Source organism: Apostichopus japonicus, chromosome 15 (assembly GCF_037975245.1).
Source record: "Apostichopus japonicus isolate 1M-3 chromosome 15, ASM3797524v1, whole genome shotgun sequence".
Classification (NCBI taxonomy): Eukaryota; Metazoa; Echinodermata; class Holothuroidea; order Aspidochirotida; family Stichopodidae; genus Apostichopus; species Apostichopus japonicus.
Genome location: NC_092575.1, coordinates 20267494 through 20283653, shown reverse-complemented (window position 1 = coordinate 20283653; position 16160 = coordinate 20267494). Strand labels below are relative to the sequence as shown.

Here is a 16160-nt window from a genome sequence, read left to right as displayed (position 1 = left end):
TCTGGATCCTGTCATTCTTAAACACATTAAACTTAAACTATTTACTCTCCTAATATCAATACCTTGAATTATTATACCGGAGTGGCATTTCATAAATAATATCCATTTCCTATTTCCCTGGAGCTGAAAGGGAAATCAGTGCATTTCTTACTGTTAATTTATGATGGGTGCTTGTGAACACGTACTTCCTGTATAAATAATTTGGTTTCCTTAAAGGCGATATCGCTCGTAGACTTTTTTTTGAGGGCGCTGGCATTATCGAGGTTTCAGCGAGGTTTAATGGGACCCCTAAAACTCACGTGACCTCGGTGGCAAATTTAGATCAGTGAATAGCACAGGCAAGCGTATGCGTAACAAGCCCGTACCCATGCACACATAATGTTATAGCACAGCATTTCAGATTATTGTACTGTTTACCGCAAAGGATTTTCGTACGCGATAGTTTGTTGTTTGTGTGCCTTTTGAGTAAAGAATACTGTACGATTTTCGTACAAATACATTCGATTAGACTAGAGTATAGTGACAATCATGGAAAAGGGATCAGGGCAAGGAGAATCGGGCGAAAGAAAACGACCTTATCCTGGAACGAGCGTATAGGTTCAAGTGGAGGAAAGCCATTGTTGCATGGACCTGACAAAAACAGCAGTGCAAAGGAACAACAGCGACGAAGAGATGCCACGAAGATCTATCTTCTACGTTCCTACGTAAACTGGCAAATGGAGAAAGAACTCTACAAACATGTCCACGATTTGACTTCTGTTAGCAACGCAGATTTCGCAGAACATTTGCTTCAGGATCACACAAAAAGGTAATGATTTGCTAAGCTAGGCTAAAACTGTATAGGGTAATACTAGTACATAGTAGTACTACAGGGTATTGTCCTAGGTAACTGTCAGTATTGCGAAGTACAGAAAACTGCAAAGTTCGGACACCCCTAAGAAATACACGATTTCACCATGATAACCTACAAGCGAAAGCCAATATCACTAAAAACTAGGAAGCTACAGTTATTTCCTCTCCAAAATGACCCGTGCGCAAGTATGTACGTACATATCTGTCAATAAAATGAAGATAGTTTTTGGGGTATTTTAAGGCTTAGGTGTTCGAACTTCGCAGTGTCTATGCTATTGTATTTGTAACATACATGATTTGATGAGCCTAGGCTTTGTAACTAGGCCTATCATTCATTATTTTTCCAATGGACCTAGCGTATGCTAACCTTATCATACTTATCCTAGCACAAAATAGCAGTAAGTTGTATTACTGAGTCATCATCATCACTGTTTGTGAATGCTTGTCATGAGGATACTGTATAGGCCGTTTCTTACGACTAGTCGTAACAATTATAAACTATTCTTACAACAAAGGCAAATTCAAGTGCAGTAAATAAAGCAACTGCGCATGTAGTAGAGGTAACCCTAAACATAACCCTAACCCTAACCGGAAGTTATTGTTACTCATCGTCGTAAAATTAGTACTCCTAATCATAAAAATAGCAACTGCCCATGCGTAGTCGGAAATTATTCTTACGACTAGTTGTAAGAATAGCCACTTTGTACTGTATACAGTTAAAAATTAAAATATCCTTCCTAAAGAAGACTCACAGGGACTGGGGGTCTTTAGTTTCACTCCTCATATTTATGCCATGGAAAGCTGGGCCTTCTCATCACCAAAAAGTAAACTGTTTTTGCCTCAACAAATTGATGGAAATATATTTTCTAACCACTAGGCCTAGGTGATCTGTTCATCCCCACCCCCTCCAGGTTCTAAATTGTTATCAGCTGTCCTTGTTTGAAGAATAATTCTTGTGAATGAGCATTTGAAAGAAAAGCCTCACCTATGCCCAGTCATAATTAACTGGGCATATAACATAGGAGTAAGGCCTATAGTATTAGTAATAAGTAATCAGAATTTAGTGTTCATAGTAACTGTATTCCCTAATTTTGTAATATACACCAGTGAGGAAGGCCTACTGTGCTGTACAAGTACAACCACATGGACCTGCAATTTTTCCTATAAAAATAATACATCTACATAAATAATTTAGAATCACTCCTAACTGATTCACATGTTTTCACACCGCTGCGTATGCAACTAGACCTTAGGTTTTTCTAAGGTCAGCCACAGCCAGCATATATGCAATCAAGTTTTAATGGTTCATTTGGGCAACAGGGTGTTATACTGTTATCTACTGACTGTCTGTCCAATATTCCAGCAATCATGTGTACATATCTGTGTTTGGGATTTTTGAAGGAACCCAACTGCTATGCAAGAAGTTAGGTAAATTAGCCTCACAAATTGAGGGACCATATTAGTACATATAGCTATACCTATATAAACCTTTATATAGCCATGCCTGGAGGTAAGAAAGTACCAGTTTTTTTTTTGCGTGTAGGCCTGATGCTCATACTTTATGATGCTGTGCTAAGTTATCATATTTTTTATATATAGTCAGTATATACTATGCTTGTTTTTGTTCAGCTTCTTGTGAATGATCTGATGTTTAGTGTTCAAAAATTATAATATCTATTAAATTTGGTGGCCGAAACTATCTCTTGTGGAGAGTAATCTAGCGTTAAATTAATGGTAGTCTGAAATCAAGCTATTCATGTGTAAACAGGAATTTTTCACAATGGTGGGCTTATGTCATGGTGTAAGCTACAGTAGCATCTCAATTCTCACTCATGAAACCAACTGCTCACATAAACAGGAAGTTTACACAGTAGGTAAATAATGAGTGTACATCAAACTCTCATCAAAAGACTGGACATCTTTTAGCGATATGAAACCAATCAGTTCACTAAGACAGGAAGTTTACATAGTAAATTTTACATTGACATGTGAGCTCAAGTTGTTGGGCAAGCAGTTGGGCAACACAAAATTATCCTTACAATTCTTGAAAGGTACCGCGGTTTATGGATATGTTGAAGAAGAGTATGAAAGAATATCTCATCCTTATCTGGGTTTAAATCAATGTGGGTTAACAATATGTTATTATTGAAATATGCCTAAGTGTTTGTTTGTTACTTTTCTCTTTCATATTTTTTCTTGGGTAGGTATGATAAAAACATGTATGTTTGTAATGATTTGGTCATTACCAGATTCATTATGCATACAATTAAGCTTGGGGTGTACAGTAAAATTACTATTTCAGTTATATGATTTACGGACAATTTTTTTGGTTTCATTGTATAGGTTTCAAATGCATCTTTTCCGGAAAGATGCTGAAAGTCAAACAGAGGCATTCTCAGCAGCTGTCACCACAGAAAGATCAGTTGACACTCAGAAAGGAGAAGGTAAATTTATATGTTTATCCTTGCATGAATTACAGACTGGAAGAGCAGTGCTAATCTTATCTGATCTGATGTGATCAGAAAAATAATACAATTTCATTCTCATTTAATTCCAAAAGAAAAGAAAAAAATGGTAGCATATTGCTCATCCACTAAAAAGCATACATGTGTATGAAAATTTATAAAAGTAAGTGGGCCTGATATTATCAGGATCTTCTTTAGAGGCAAACTGACTAGTAACAGTAAATTCAAGAGACACAATAGAGCCTGGAACAGAGAGGACATGGTGAACACAAAGAAAGAAGTTAATGGTGTATTGAACAAAAGGAGTCAGTGAAAGCAGAGGTATTTAGATAAACTGTGGAGTACAAAGCGAGGATTAAGTAAGGAGAGAGGGCGAATAAACTATAGCAGAATACAGAGATGGAGCAGGATAAAGTTAGTCATGTCCTTCCTGTATATTGAGCCTATTCAGTTGAATGGTGCTAGGGCATTCCGTCCGCTCACTTTATCTCTGCTGTGGTGTACTATGTCTGAGATGGTTAGTCTACGAATTCAGTTACCTGTTGGGACATGTCTTTAATGGTATGATTGGGCAGCTGAAAGTGTTCCCCTACTGGAGTCTCCATTTTCATGGTATTGACTTGTGACTAGAACTGCTTCTTGAGGGTGGTCTTGGTTTCACCAACATACTTGTAACTTCAATGTCCTCTAAACTCAATGACACCATTTAAATTGAAATATCAGTTTCCAGTGCTGCATAAGTGTGATAAGTTCTAAACAAAAGGTATATTTTTAGTCACAGCCATAGAAGCTATAGCAGGATACTTGCAATCTAGTAACTCTTGTTTTATGTAATCTCTACAGATACTCCTGATCCAGTTACTTCAACACCTCTCAAGAAGCCATCTGCCAATGTTCTGTCCAATGTTACCAGTAGGATTAGATATGGAGCAGCATGGGAGAAAAACCTCAGACTATACGAATACACATTGCCACATTTACATGATCCTGAACAAAAGAGATCATACATATGGCAGGGGCAAGCACTTTTCCCAGACTTTAGTTGACAGGTTGTGCGACATTCACAAATGTTGGATTAGCAGCTAATGATACATCTGCATCACCAGATTGAGATAAATTGCTTTCGTCCATTTTGTTCGATAGTAGCTATGACTGTGAATCAGGAGCTTGGCCACCCTCTAAGTCAAGGTGGGCAAGGTTGGGGAAATTCAATCAAGGAGTAACAATCAGAGAATGGCCAGCTTTATATTATTGTATATAGGCCTACACGCACAGCGTGTATAAATATCTGTATCGGTTTATTTATACTGGTGTTCATTTCCGTTGCCAGGAGGGGATATGATTTGAACGTGGGGGAGGGTGTGGGGGGGTGGGGAGGGGGTCCCATTTGAAGTGTCATCACAACTTAAAGAGTTGTGCGAGTCCCTGTGGTCTCTTACATCCTGGTAGCAGTAGAGAGAAGAAGCCTAATAGATCAGAAACCATAATCATCTTCTGTTGTGTCTTATTTTCCAGCATCCTTGAAACATTATATCCTTCCCCTTTGATTTCTTGATGTCATAAAGCTGTATTTATGTGGTGCATTATTTAATTCCAGTATTTAGATTGTATATTCTTCTTGTGTATTTGACAGTATCCCAGTGATCTCCATTTTTCTGCTCTTGGTTTTTTTCTCTCTGTACTTTCATATCATATCTATCTCTACCCCTAGCCTCCATCTCCACATTTTCTTTACTTTCTTCCTCCATCCCTTCATCTGTCTTTCACGCTTTCTTTCTTGACCTCTTTCCTCCGCTCTGTTTACCCTGTATGTTTTAGTTTGCGAATCCCCCCCCCCCCCCCGCATCTCACCCCCAAAAAAGTTCACAAGGTTGACAAGTCTCCCCGTGCTAGTCCCAAGCTATACACCCTTGTTGTGGTGACCGTTCAATATACTTGCGGATCAAATGGAAAGCCCCACCCCCCCAACCCCTTACTTCCCAGTGTCATGAATCGGCAAATGGAAGATTATTCGGAGTTGTTCGTGATGGTTCAATGATCTTATAGTCAGGCATAGGCCTATACGGTTCTCTTTGTCCTTCATTGCCGTCGAAGTTTGAAAAGAATTAATCGTGCTAGGAACTTCCGGGCAATGTTTAATTTTCTGTGGCAAGAAAAAAAGTTTCCCCCCAGTCTCTCCTGGTTGACTATATAGAGCCCGTTCGCCTATATGGTCACACAATAGTATAGATAAGTATGATCCATGCAGACATCTAGTATATATTTTTTTAAATTCAATCCAATTTCAGTTAAAGTTACGAGTTGTAATTCGAGTCAGTCGTGATGAGGTGCCCCATGGTGGAGCTGGGTAACCCACCCCAACCCCGTTGCCGACTTTTTGGCATTTCGTTGGGAGCCGTTCGGAACAAGAAACAGGATAGTCAATTCTGGGAGTACAGTACGCTGGAAAGCAATACACTGACGTGATTTAGAAAAAAAAAAGTTTTTTGCTTTGACGGCCGATGCTCAGCGAGACACTTTTCAATGGAAATAACTATTAGTTTATTGTTCATGTACTTATTCCCTTTTTGCCAATCCTTTCTAAAGAGGGTGGAGCCGCCCCTTATGGCAACGTATTTTCCTTTCCTTTTCCGTTCAAGTTTCGTTATTTTTTAATTCGGGTCAAAGGGGTGCAAGGACAGGGTTTACGTGCACCGGTTAGGAGGACGGGGTGCAGCTAGGGCAAGTGCTCTGTGATCGCCTAAAGGGCCCGTTGCCAGGAGTCCAAAAATAATTAAATATACATATTTATCTGTATATGGTATATGACATAAAATGCTTTGTCTTTCCCTCCTGATATATAACTAAAATTTATATATAAAATACAATGTAAGCTGTGACTCAGTCTATGTATAATTAATACCTAAATTGGCTGAAATACCAATTGTTCACACATGACGGACTTGACTTTACGTTTGATACCCAATAGTTTGTAATCACTTCAGTCAATTTTTTCACTCATTCGCGTTTGTCTTTTTGTGACACCAGTCAGCGTGAATCAGACATAAAGTTCATAACTATTAGTTTCTTGAGCTGTTTCTTGACTTCGACTGCTCACCATGTAGGCCTAAAAGAGTAAAAGCAGGGAACTGCTAGAGTAGCAGCTCCCTGGTCGAACTATTACGCCTGATGCAAAGCTCGACCGTAACCTATACTGTACAGCCCATTAGTTGTGAAAAGTTCTGAACGTAAAACAAAGCACTGAGTTTTGTATCACACAACACACACGAAAACGCGGCGTAATACCGCATACTACTGACCAGGGAGTTGTTCCATAACAACTCCCTGTACTGCCACAGACAAGAAACTATGCAGGAATTTCGCCAAGGCCACCGTTCAAGTAACCGAACCCGTTTATTGCTTACTAGCCGTAAATACGGGATTGCTGAGAAATTACGAGACAACAGCGACGATCCGATAGAGGGTAGTATTGATATTATTTTTGAATCGGGTGGTGTGAAGGACAGAATTTACGAGGAAATTACGAGCGATCCCACCTTTAAATAACCGGTTTTCATCAAACCAGAAAACCTGTCACCAATAATGTTAGATTATAGCTAAGCGACAGTTATGAAACATTATTCTTATGATGCAATCTTCTTTAAAAACAAGAAAGAAGGAAAAATAGTGGAATACACCTATATTCTCTTGGATAAACCTAACATAAGTTGCAAATTTTATTCCTTTTTTTATTTGCAAATATGACAAGTCAAAGAAGAAAAAAATAAGATGAAGAAAGAATAGTTTGTGGATATTCCTTTCATCTTTTACATTTGGAACAGATAACAGTTTTTCCTAGTAAGCTATATTGCACTAAAAGCTACAGAATTGTAATAAGTTTGAACAAAAGTTGGCAATTTTGTCATCATCAATTAAATTTAAATTTTCTGAAGAAACCAAGGAGAGAGTTGCCAGCACAATTCAAGCGCTTGTACTTTTCTTTGCTATAGTCACACCATGGATATTTTTTTCCTTTCCAAATGTGCGTCATATTTGGTACCGCATCATATTTGGTACCGCGTCATAGTCGGTACTTATATTATATATGAATATATATAATTGTTTTTATATATAATTCTTAGATCCTTTGATATTTTAAAACAGGTATTCATGGCGGTGGTGCGTCGTATGTGTCTCATCTACAAAGGTATAATGAAGGACAGAAAGGGTACGCCCTCTATAATGGTAGCCGAGTTGCCCTCGAACATAAAGGAACCTATGCTCCAGAGGTATACAAAATGAGAGCAACAGACTTAATTACACAACATAGAAATAAAGAATCGGTGAGTATACGGATATACGCAATCGAAACATGCACATTTTAACATTTAATGGACAATATATATATATATATATATATAGATATATATATATATATATATATATACATATATATATATATAGATATATATATATACATATATATATATATATATATATAGATATATATATATATAATATATATATATATATATATATATATATATATATATATATATGTATGTATGTATGTATGTGTGTGTGTGCGTGTGTGTCATGTCAGCCTTCTTTCCTCTGGCTGGTTCTTGTTTAGTTTGTTTTTTGCTTCCATTCTGAATAATATGCTTGTCTAGTTGGAACCTTTTCTATTTTTCTCTTCTTATTCATAAGTTTTTTATATTTCCGCCAGCCTGTAGGAGTTGGGTTTCTATCAGGCTTGCCCCCCCCCCTCGTCCCCCACCTGTCACATGAATATCCGTACGCTATACACTATATGTCATGAACCGTGGGGTATGCAGTTGCGTAACTGATGGAGACCCTAAAGCAGACCTCTCACCCCCTCTTTTTATTACGCTTTTTATTTTTTATTAATAATCTATTTTCTGGAATTTAGATGGATTGCTGAATATTGAAACTCTTAACATGGCCTAATGCTTAATGACGGCTTTTGTTTTTATTGACAAAACTGTTAAAATTTTTACTTGAAAATATATGAAAAACAGAGAGAAAATAAAATGTTCAAGTTCCCAGTAGCACTATGACATCACATTGACAGCTCCCCAGACTGTAGACTTTTAACCTGCGGTATCTCATAAACGGAACAAGAATTGTCTTAGCTGTTTCGAGGAGTTGTTCTTTCACAAAGGTCTCTGTCACAACAAAAAACGACTGACGATGGTATTTTGAGATAGCGTCTCCTCTAATAACGATAGTGTCTGGACCATGTGCAGTGGCGTAGGAAGGTACTTTTGAGTGTGGGGGGGGGGGGGCTGAAGACTGATGGCCGGCCTGGGGGAGGGGTCCCCTTTGGAATTTTTTGGCCTTTCCAGGTGGCCTCAGATGCAATTTGGTGCAATGTAGCACACTTCAACACCCACTCCATTTTGTAAAAACTTTTGCATTTTCTCCTGGCCTTAGATGCAATTTGGTGCTCCAAATGAGATTTTTTTCTTATTTGGAAATGAAAAAGGGGTTTTCTGACTTGCGAAACGGGGGGCCCCTCCATATTTTTCACTGGGGGGGGGGGGTGGCGCCCCCTAGCCCCCGGTTCCTACGCCCTTGACCATGTGACAGTGTCACACATTCTCACTTTAACTTCAGTCTTGATGTGTCAAAGTTCAAGTAAACAGGACGGAGAGTTTTGAATAATAATAGTATATAATGTTTCTATTTAGCTATAGAGGGTTTTGCAAGATATTCACTTTTAAAAAATATGCTCAAACTGTGGAATGCTCCTTTAAAAGCTTCAGAGATGATGACGTTGTCTCTTCAGTCCTGGCCTAATTGTTATTGTTAATCCATTGTGTTATAAATTCTAATTAAAAAATCAAATCAAATCAAAATAATACGATTTACTAATGAGGATAATATGAATGTTTCGCTATATAGACCTGCACAAGTTTTGGTATAGTTATATAAAACAAATATAGTATTTAGAGAAGTAAGGCCTTCTTCATCGCGAGCGGCTCACCTCTTGACAACCCTAACCACTTTCCTTACACTCGCTCCATGAACGCCGATGTCAATTCCAGCTGCTCTTTTTAGTAATTACTTTATTGTTCTTATTACTTGCGGAATTTAACCATATATGTGGTTTTATAACGTCTAAATATATTTGAGTAGAAGAACAAACACATCCAGCTGTTGATCTTTCAAACTATTGACCAACTGACTCTACACGAAAGGTCAACAAATCCCAGACTTAAATGGCCTAAATGACATTTTCCCTGGCTTTATTTTGTTTTGAGTGTTAGGAGCGAATAAGCTGAATAGGTACCTTTATATAATAAAGATTTCAATCCCCAATTTAAACACCGACAGCTGTCCCGGTCCCAAGAACCTATACGTTTATCAGAAGATGTTTACTTGGTGTCTATCCCGGGAAGGCAAATTGTCTCTTTTGTTTATGGCTAAGTACTCCTGGGAGGGTGCTCTTGCAAGGGCTGGGGCAGCCCCCGGGGAAGTCAGCTCCCCTCCCTCTGGCTGACACTAGTTTTACTTGGTGTATGTTTGGCCTATACACTTCCAGACTGAAAATTATTTGCTTGTCTTCTTGACTTCTATTCTATTCCCTATTATTTAATATTCTGCTCTATTTTGTATTTGTTTGCTAATCTGCAGGAGCTCTGCTTCGCAAGGCTCAATCAGGCTTGTCCACACCTTCCACCCCTTCCCTATCACATGCGTGTCTATCGTAAAACAAACGTACATATGCTTTTCAAGTGAAGTATAGTGTGTTTGGTGACCCTATCCATGAACTGTAAATTTCTGACATGCCGTTTCCCAAAGTTTCCCAAAGGGAAGAGAAAGGTGAAAATGTCAAGCTAAAATTACACCTTTCTATAAATGTTGTATTTTAGGGTTACACACAGTGCAATATCCAAATGAAGAATAGCTTCAAATTCTCATAGCCAAAATTCCCATTCAAAACCCAACTGCTGCAGGCCCCATTCCCCGCCGTCTGATCTCAAGATTAGCAGTTTTCTAAATCCACATTTTTATTAAACAAATTAAATATACGGGCGCTGGCTAAATCCTGAGCCGTATATCTAGAGTTCCTTTACAGAGGAACTCTGCGTATATCCAGAGCCGTATATAGAGAAATAGCGCCCTCACTTTGGTTTTCACTAAAAAAAAAGAAGTTTTATCTCCATTTATATATATTAGATGAGTATGTATGTATATGTTAACATATAACGCTGATTTCTTCAAGCCAAACACTGAAGAAAAATAAAGTAACAAAGTGCAGTTTTCGGCAGGTGCTAATTGGACTTTCAATAGTAATGTGAAATTTAAGTCGAATTTATAATGAATGAAAAAAACAAAACAAAGGGGTTTCTTCATAACTTATTGAAAACAGGCCTACTGCTGTTTTAATCTTTCTTAACGTTAGACACGTCATTACTATATGCGCTGTTCCCCACGCTGCTTTCAACTCCTAGAAGTTCAAAAGATGCCTATAGAAAACATGTAGCCCTTTATACAGCATCGTTTATACTTTATTTGCATTTCCCGAAGCAATTATTTCTGAATAAGCGACCCATCATAGTTAGGCTTTATAAAGGATTGGGCATTTATCCCCTTTTTACTTTCTTTCAAAGTTTCAAATATATCGAAAAGAAGCAAAAATTATTTTATGTGGGAGTGAAACATTGATCAATTCTCTCCTCTGGGGCTGGAGCCTACTGGCGAGTAGTTTTGGAGGCTAGCATCTCTCGCATAGAGTAATAAATGGATCATTGAATAAGAAATTGGAAAGAGCTTCTAGTTCTTGCCAAAAGTTCTTTGCCGTGTTTTTTTTTAAAGTTAAAATCGGCAATTTGAATGCTTGAAAATTTAATCCTCTGATGTTCATTGAATTGCATGTAACAACAAAATTATTTCATAGCATAGATCATACCAATATCCTGTGGAACGCCAATAGCCTACAACATACGATAGATCTTTAAAATCATTCCATAAGATCGGAATTAACATATACACCATTCATCGACTTTTTTAAATATCACGTGTCTAAATGAATCATTGAAAATGCTTTCATTAGTCTATAAACTTCAACTTCAATGGCGTTGTTGATATAATTGTAATAAATACACTGGTGTAATTTTTTGCCTGACAATAGCAGCTCTGAAAAAAAATACGGAGGTTTACGTGCAACATTGCATCTGCCACATATATCATGATATTTTGAGCGTTGTGACGTCATGTACCGTACGACGAATGCCTGGTGGAATTTTGTCTAACATATGTTAATATTTCCTCCCTTGCAGAAACCCTTGTTCCTCTTGCTCTCTACACAACTAGTCCATGGTCCTAACTTTGATGTTCCCATTGAACATCTAGAAGGCCATATGCATCACAACACCTCTAACAGAGTAGTCCATTCGGCGCAAGCTACAATACTAGACGGGGTCGTCGAGGCTGTTATAAAATCACTCAAGAAAAATCAAATGTGGAAAAATTCTGTACTTATATTCTCTTCAGGTAGGGTTCACTTGGGAAACAAATATTTTAACACTGGTTTAAACAAGAAAGTGACGGGACAGGGGCGGGAAGGGGGAAGGACAGAGGCACAAGAAGACATGGGCTGCTGGTGTTAAAGCATGAGGGAGCCTTTATCGCCACTATAGGAGTTTTGTGTACTAGAAAGCCAAATAAGAGGTTGGCGAGGGCTTCATTGCATAACTAGTGGCGCCATACAAAAATATAAAACGATCAACGTTTTACGCAGTACATTGTAGTTAGTGATATCGTGAGTACGGTTTTGCGCAGTATATAGGCCTATATTCAGCCACACCTAAGTACTGCGTGTGCAACGCATTAAGCTATATATCAGGATACATATATAAACATAGGAATTATCCAGCTATAGTCATAGCCTACAGTCCTTTATCCTGAACCCCCAAAACCTCTCCGAGAACATGTGTTTTTTCTTCTTTCAAATTTAGATAACGGAGGAAGCAGACGTTTCGGTGGACGGAATCTTCCCTTAAGGGGGTGGAAAGGTGAATTTTTTGAAGGCGGAATACGCGTTCCTGCCTTTTTAGTGAGTCCTCTGTTAGCAAAGCCCGCCCGAGGCAAAGTCTTCACAGGATTGATGGGTATTTCGGATTGGTACTCGACAATTATTAAAGGAATAATAGGGAAAAGCTTGCCACGCCATCTCAACTTGGACAGTGTCAATATGTGGTTAAATATAAAGTAAGTTCATATAAATGTTAAAAGTCAGAAGTAAATAATATAATAAGTTAAACCAGATTCATCTGTAACATATCCACAAAACCACCATGGCTATATACTATTGTTATGGCGGGGAGGGGTGCGGAAGTGGTGGGGGGGGGGTTTGGGTTAGATTGATGAGTATTATCAAGTTAGGACAATTTTATTCAAGGGACTAAAATTGGTACAATTATGAATATCCTATGAGTGCAGATATTATCAGTATGATAAATCTTACTAAAACAATATTCTTCAAGGCAGGGGTGGGGTAGGGTGGGGTAGGGTGGGGGATCTACTAACCTCACTTACCAAACACTGAGAGGCCGTGTCTTCCTGCTTAGCCACGCCAATCTATGTGCATGTCTGGAGATGTCAATATACATCTGAAGGCAATTTACTATATTATTTAGTAATACTTAGTTAAAAACGTTCTTATTTTTTGTGCAAATATTTTCTCGTAATGTTATAGTTTTATCTCTTATTTTCAGAAATGGAAATTCTAAATCCGCTCGAAAGCAATATTTATACTCGATAGGATCGGAATGCTTCCATAATCTGGTAGATACCAGAACAGCGTACCGATGGCAAGGTTGGAAGTACATTGATCTAGGCAACGGTAAGCCTCTTGCTGGTCTCTTATATACTCAGTGACTAAGAAAACTAGGTCGGGCACGAGACCTTTATCGGGCCCTCATTTGGTCAAAACATATCTTTCCTAATATTCTGTACCTCATATTTTTCGGACCCCTTCATTACCCCCCTGGTCAATGTTGTATGCTCTCGGATCACTCCTCTCTTCATACGTATGTATATGCTACCTACAGCATTCATGTGTCCATGTAAGCACACCATGTTAACTCTAAAAATGTCAACTTTCAAATTCGAAAGTTTAAAGATCCGTTATGTGTTGGTAGAACTCTCACATCTACTTCTCCCTTATCACCACCCCCTCCCACCCCCGGCCCCTACCGCACCTTCCACTCACGGTAGTTTTATTACGGGGTTATACTTCACTATTTAGCGCACTAACGGTTCCAAAACTAAGTAGTACTTAACTTATTATGATGCAAACTTAGTACAATCTGTCGTCTTGTGGCGTTCCATAGTTTAAACCAAAAGTGAGAAGTCCACCAACTCCGTCCCAGTGATTTACTTTCTAGTTTATTTGTTAACCGTTTCACACTTTGTGAGTTTGTTAATCTATGATTTCAAAAATTTGATTAAACTCTCGAGCATGTTACTGTATTCCAAACATGGGTTGAAGAAGTGCTGTTTAGAGGATTTCAAAGTTGTGTGTGCCTCAGAGGGGGGGGGGGGGGGTGGGAGGATGGGGGCAACAATTAGATAGGAGCATAAACCTTTAATGTATATATGATTTTCTAAGGGAGTTTTTACTATAGGGTCGTGGGAGCGGACTCCCTCCCATGAAGGATGGTCTGGGTGTCCTCCCGCCAAAAAAAACCCCGCCAAAACAATACCAAAACAAAATAGAAGTCAAATTGTGTATTCTGAGTCATATTTAGACTATACATTGTGTCTATAGATAGCTTAAACGCAAGACTGTGCTAATAAATACTATTGAACCATTTTGTGTGAGGTTAATTAAATTGCATCATCACATTGGAACAATCAGCTGAAATCAATTGTTCAATACCACTGGTCTTTATGTATACCAGCTATTATAAACTCTATGAATGAATTAACAATTTCACTTCTGGTTTGTTTTATTTCGAAATAGAAACGGACATAGGTGAGAAGGTATTCCTGTTCAATATCACAGCTGACCCCTTCGAAGAATATAACCTTGCATCAGAAAGACCGGATATGGTGGGAATAATTCAAAGAAAAATTAGAAGAAACTTCTGTAAGAAGGCTACACAACCAGTACACCCAGCAGAAGTCGACGAATCATCTCCGATACATCACAATGGGGTTATGAAACCTTGGTTGTGATTGGTCGAAGTGTGGCAATTACGTCGTTACCGAAACTACGACGGTTTTTTTTTCATAGGATGTAAACGGTTTCATTATTCTTACTTGAACTTTTCGCGAATGATAACTGAAGATACAATAACAAACGCTGATATTTTCTAATTTTTTTCGAAGGTGTGATCTAAATGAAAAAAGAAACAAAAATGTAGGTCTAGTTTGAAAATTAATCCACGTATTCAAGCCATGAAAAACTACGAAATTTGTTGCTTTAGAGCAACCTTTATGCTGATTTGAGACGGCGGGGTGCGAAATCTTGGCCTTTACCGGGCTGGGGAAAAAAAAATTCGCCGGCGGGGTGGTGTATGTTTTGGGCCTGTACCGAACATTTCTTCTTTTACGTATATTTTAATGCAGGCTAATTATTTGATGAGCTTGCATACAATAGCCCTGTACTTGAAACTATAAATATGTTATACCTTTGAGGTTTCGACTCTTATATTTTGAATGAATTCTAGTATTTTGAAGGGAAGTGGGTCGTGGAAAATTATTGCTTTCAGTGGAGTGCGCTGAGGTATATACGCTAGCTACAGTATAAAGGAATGAGCGGAGTAATAGCTAAAGTATATGAATTGCGGAAAAAGGGTCTGGAGTATTCTGCCGTGGGTTGAGGTATATCTTAGTTACAGCTGCCATTAATTGAGTGGGTTGAGTAGTGGGTTGTGGAGTACGATTGTTATTCTTTGGGTGGGCGGAGGAATTGCTACATTATATATGAATGGTCTGCATTCTTGTGAAAGAAGGGTCTGGAGTATTCAGCCGTGGGTTGAGGTACATCTTGGTTACAGCTGTCATTAATTGAGTGGGTTGAGTAGTGGGTTGTGGAGTATGATTGTTATTCTTTGGGTGGGCGGAGGTTTAGCTACATTATATATGAACGATGTGCATTCTTGCGGAATTAGTGTCTGGAGTATTCTACCGTGGGTTGAGGTATATCTTAGTTACAGCTGCCACGAGGGTGGGTTGTGCAGTGGGTGCACTTGTAGTGGGTTTCTGGAGTATGACCGTTATTAGTTAGGTGGGCGTAGGTATAGCTACATTCATTCATACTTAGTAAAGATTCCTAAATCCTATTGGTCCATTCAGGTCAGCTGACCGTGGTTAATCCTGTGAGTAACGCACGGTAAAATTACGGGGCATGACTTTAATAAATCTTTGGTTATATGTAACCAAAAATGTTTTGTTTTATGATTTTTCCCCCACACAAATGGTAGTGTATGAATGAACGGGGTTAATCAACGGTCTAGCGTGCGTTACTCACATGATTAATGCACTCCGGGTGTTAATGCTATCGCTGGATGCACTCGGGCTCCGCCCTCGTGCATCGCTTGCATTATCCCCCGATCGTGCATTAATCCTGTGAGTAACGCACGCTAGACCGTTGATTAACCCCTTATTATATATCGATGAGGTGCATTATTGCCAGGCGCGTATCCAGGATTTTCTAACCCGGGGGCGCGAATTACTATCTAAGCGGAGCGCCACCAGATGTACACTTTTTGCCTGAGAACCAAGTATTTCCTAATAGTTTTTTTCCATCCATAACCTTTTTGAAGATTGTGAACCCGGCACACGTCATGTTCGACCTGATCGCATCTCCTGTGGGTCTTTGCTTTT

At 38.7% G+C, this 16160-nt stretch overlaps 2 protein-coding genes across 2 annotated transcripts in view; both read left to right on the top strand.

Annotated features, from left to right (window-relative positions):
* LOC139981017 (arylsulfatase I-like) overlaps positions 1–15923 on the top strand; it is a 40206-nt gene extending 24283 nt beyond the window's left edge. The window contains exons 5-9 of the mRNA XM_071993119.1: positions 7461–7639; positions 11606–11819; positions 12284–12536; positions 13043–13170; positions 14293–15923. Of these exons, the coding sequence (XP_071849220.1) occupies positions 7461–7639; positions 11606–11819; positions 12284–12536; positions 13043–13170; positions 14293–14507 (989 nt within the window). The 3' untranslated portion in view covers positions 14508–15923. The remainder of the gene's footprint in view (positions 1–7460; positions 7640–11605; positions 11820–12283; positions 12537–13042; positions 13171–14292) is intronic.
* Positions 207–4680, top strand: LOC139981018 (uncharacterized). The gene is made up of 3 exons (XM_071993120.1): positions 207–808; positions 3196–3296; positions 4161–4680. The coding sequence occupies exons 1-3, from the start codon at positions 717–719 to the stop codon at positions 4361–4363; spliced, it is 396 nt and encodes a 131-aa protein (XP_071849221.1). The 5' UTR covers positions 207–716; the 3' UTR covers positions 4364–4680.
* Positions 15924–16160: the final 237 nt, after the last annotated feature.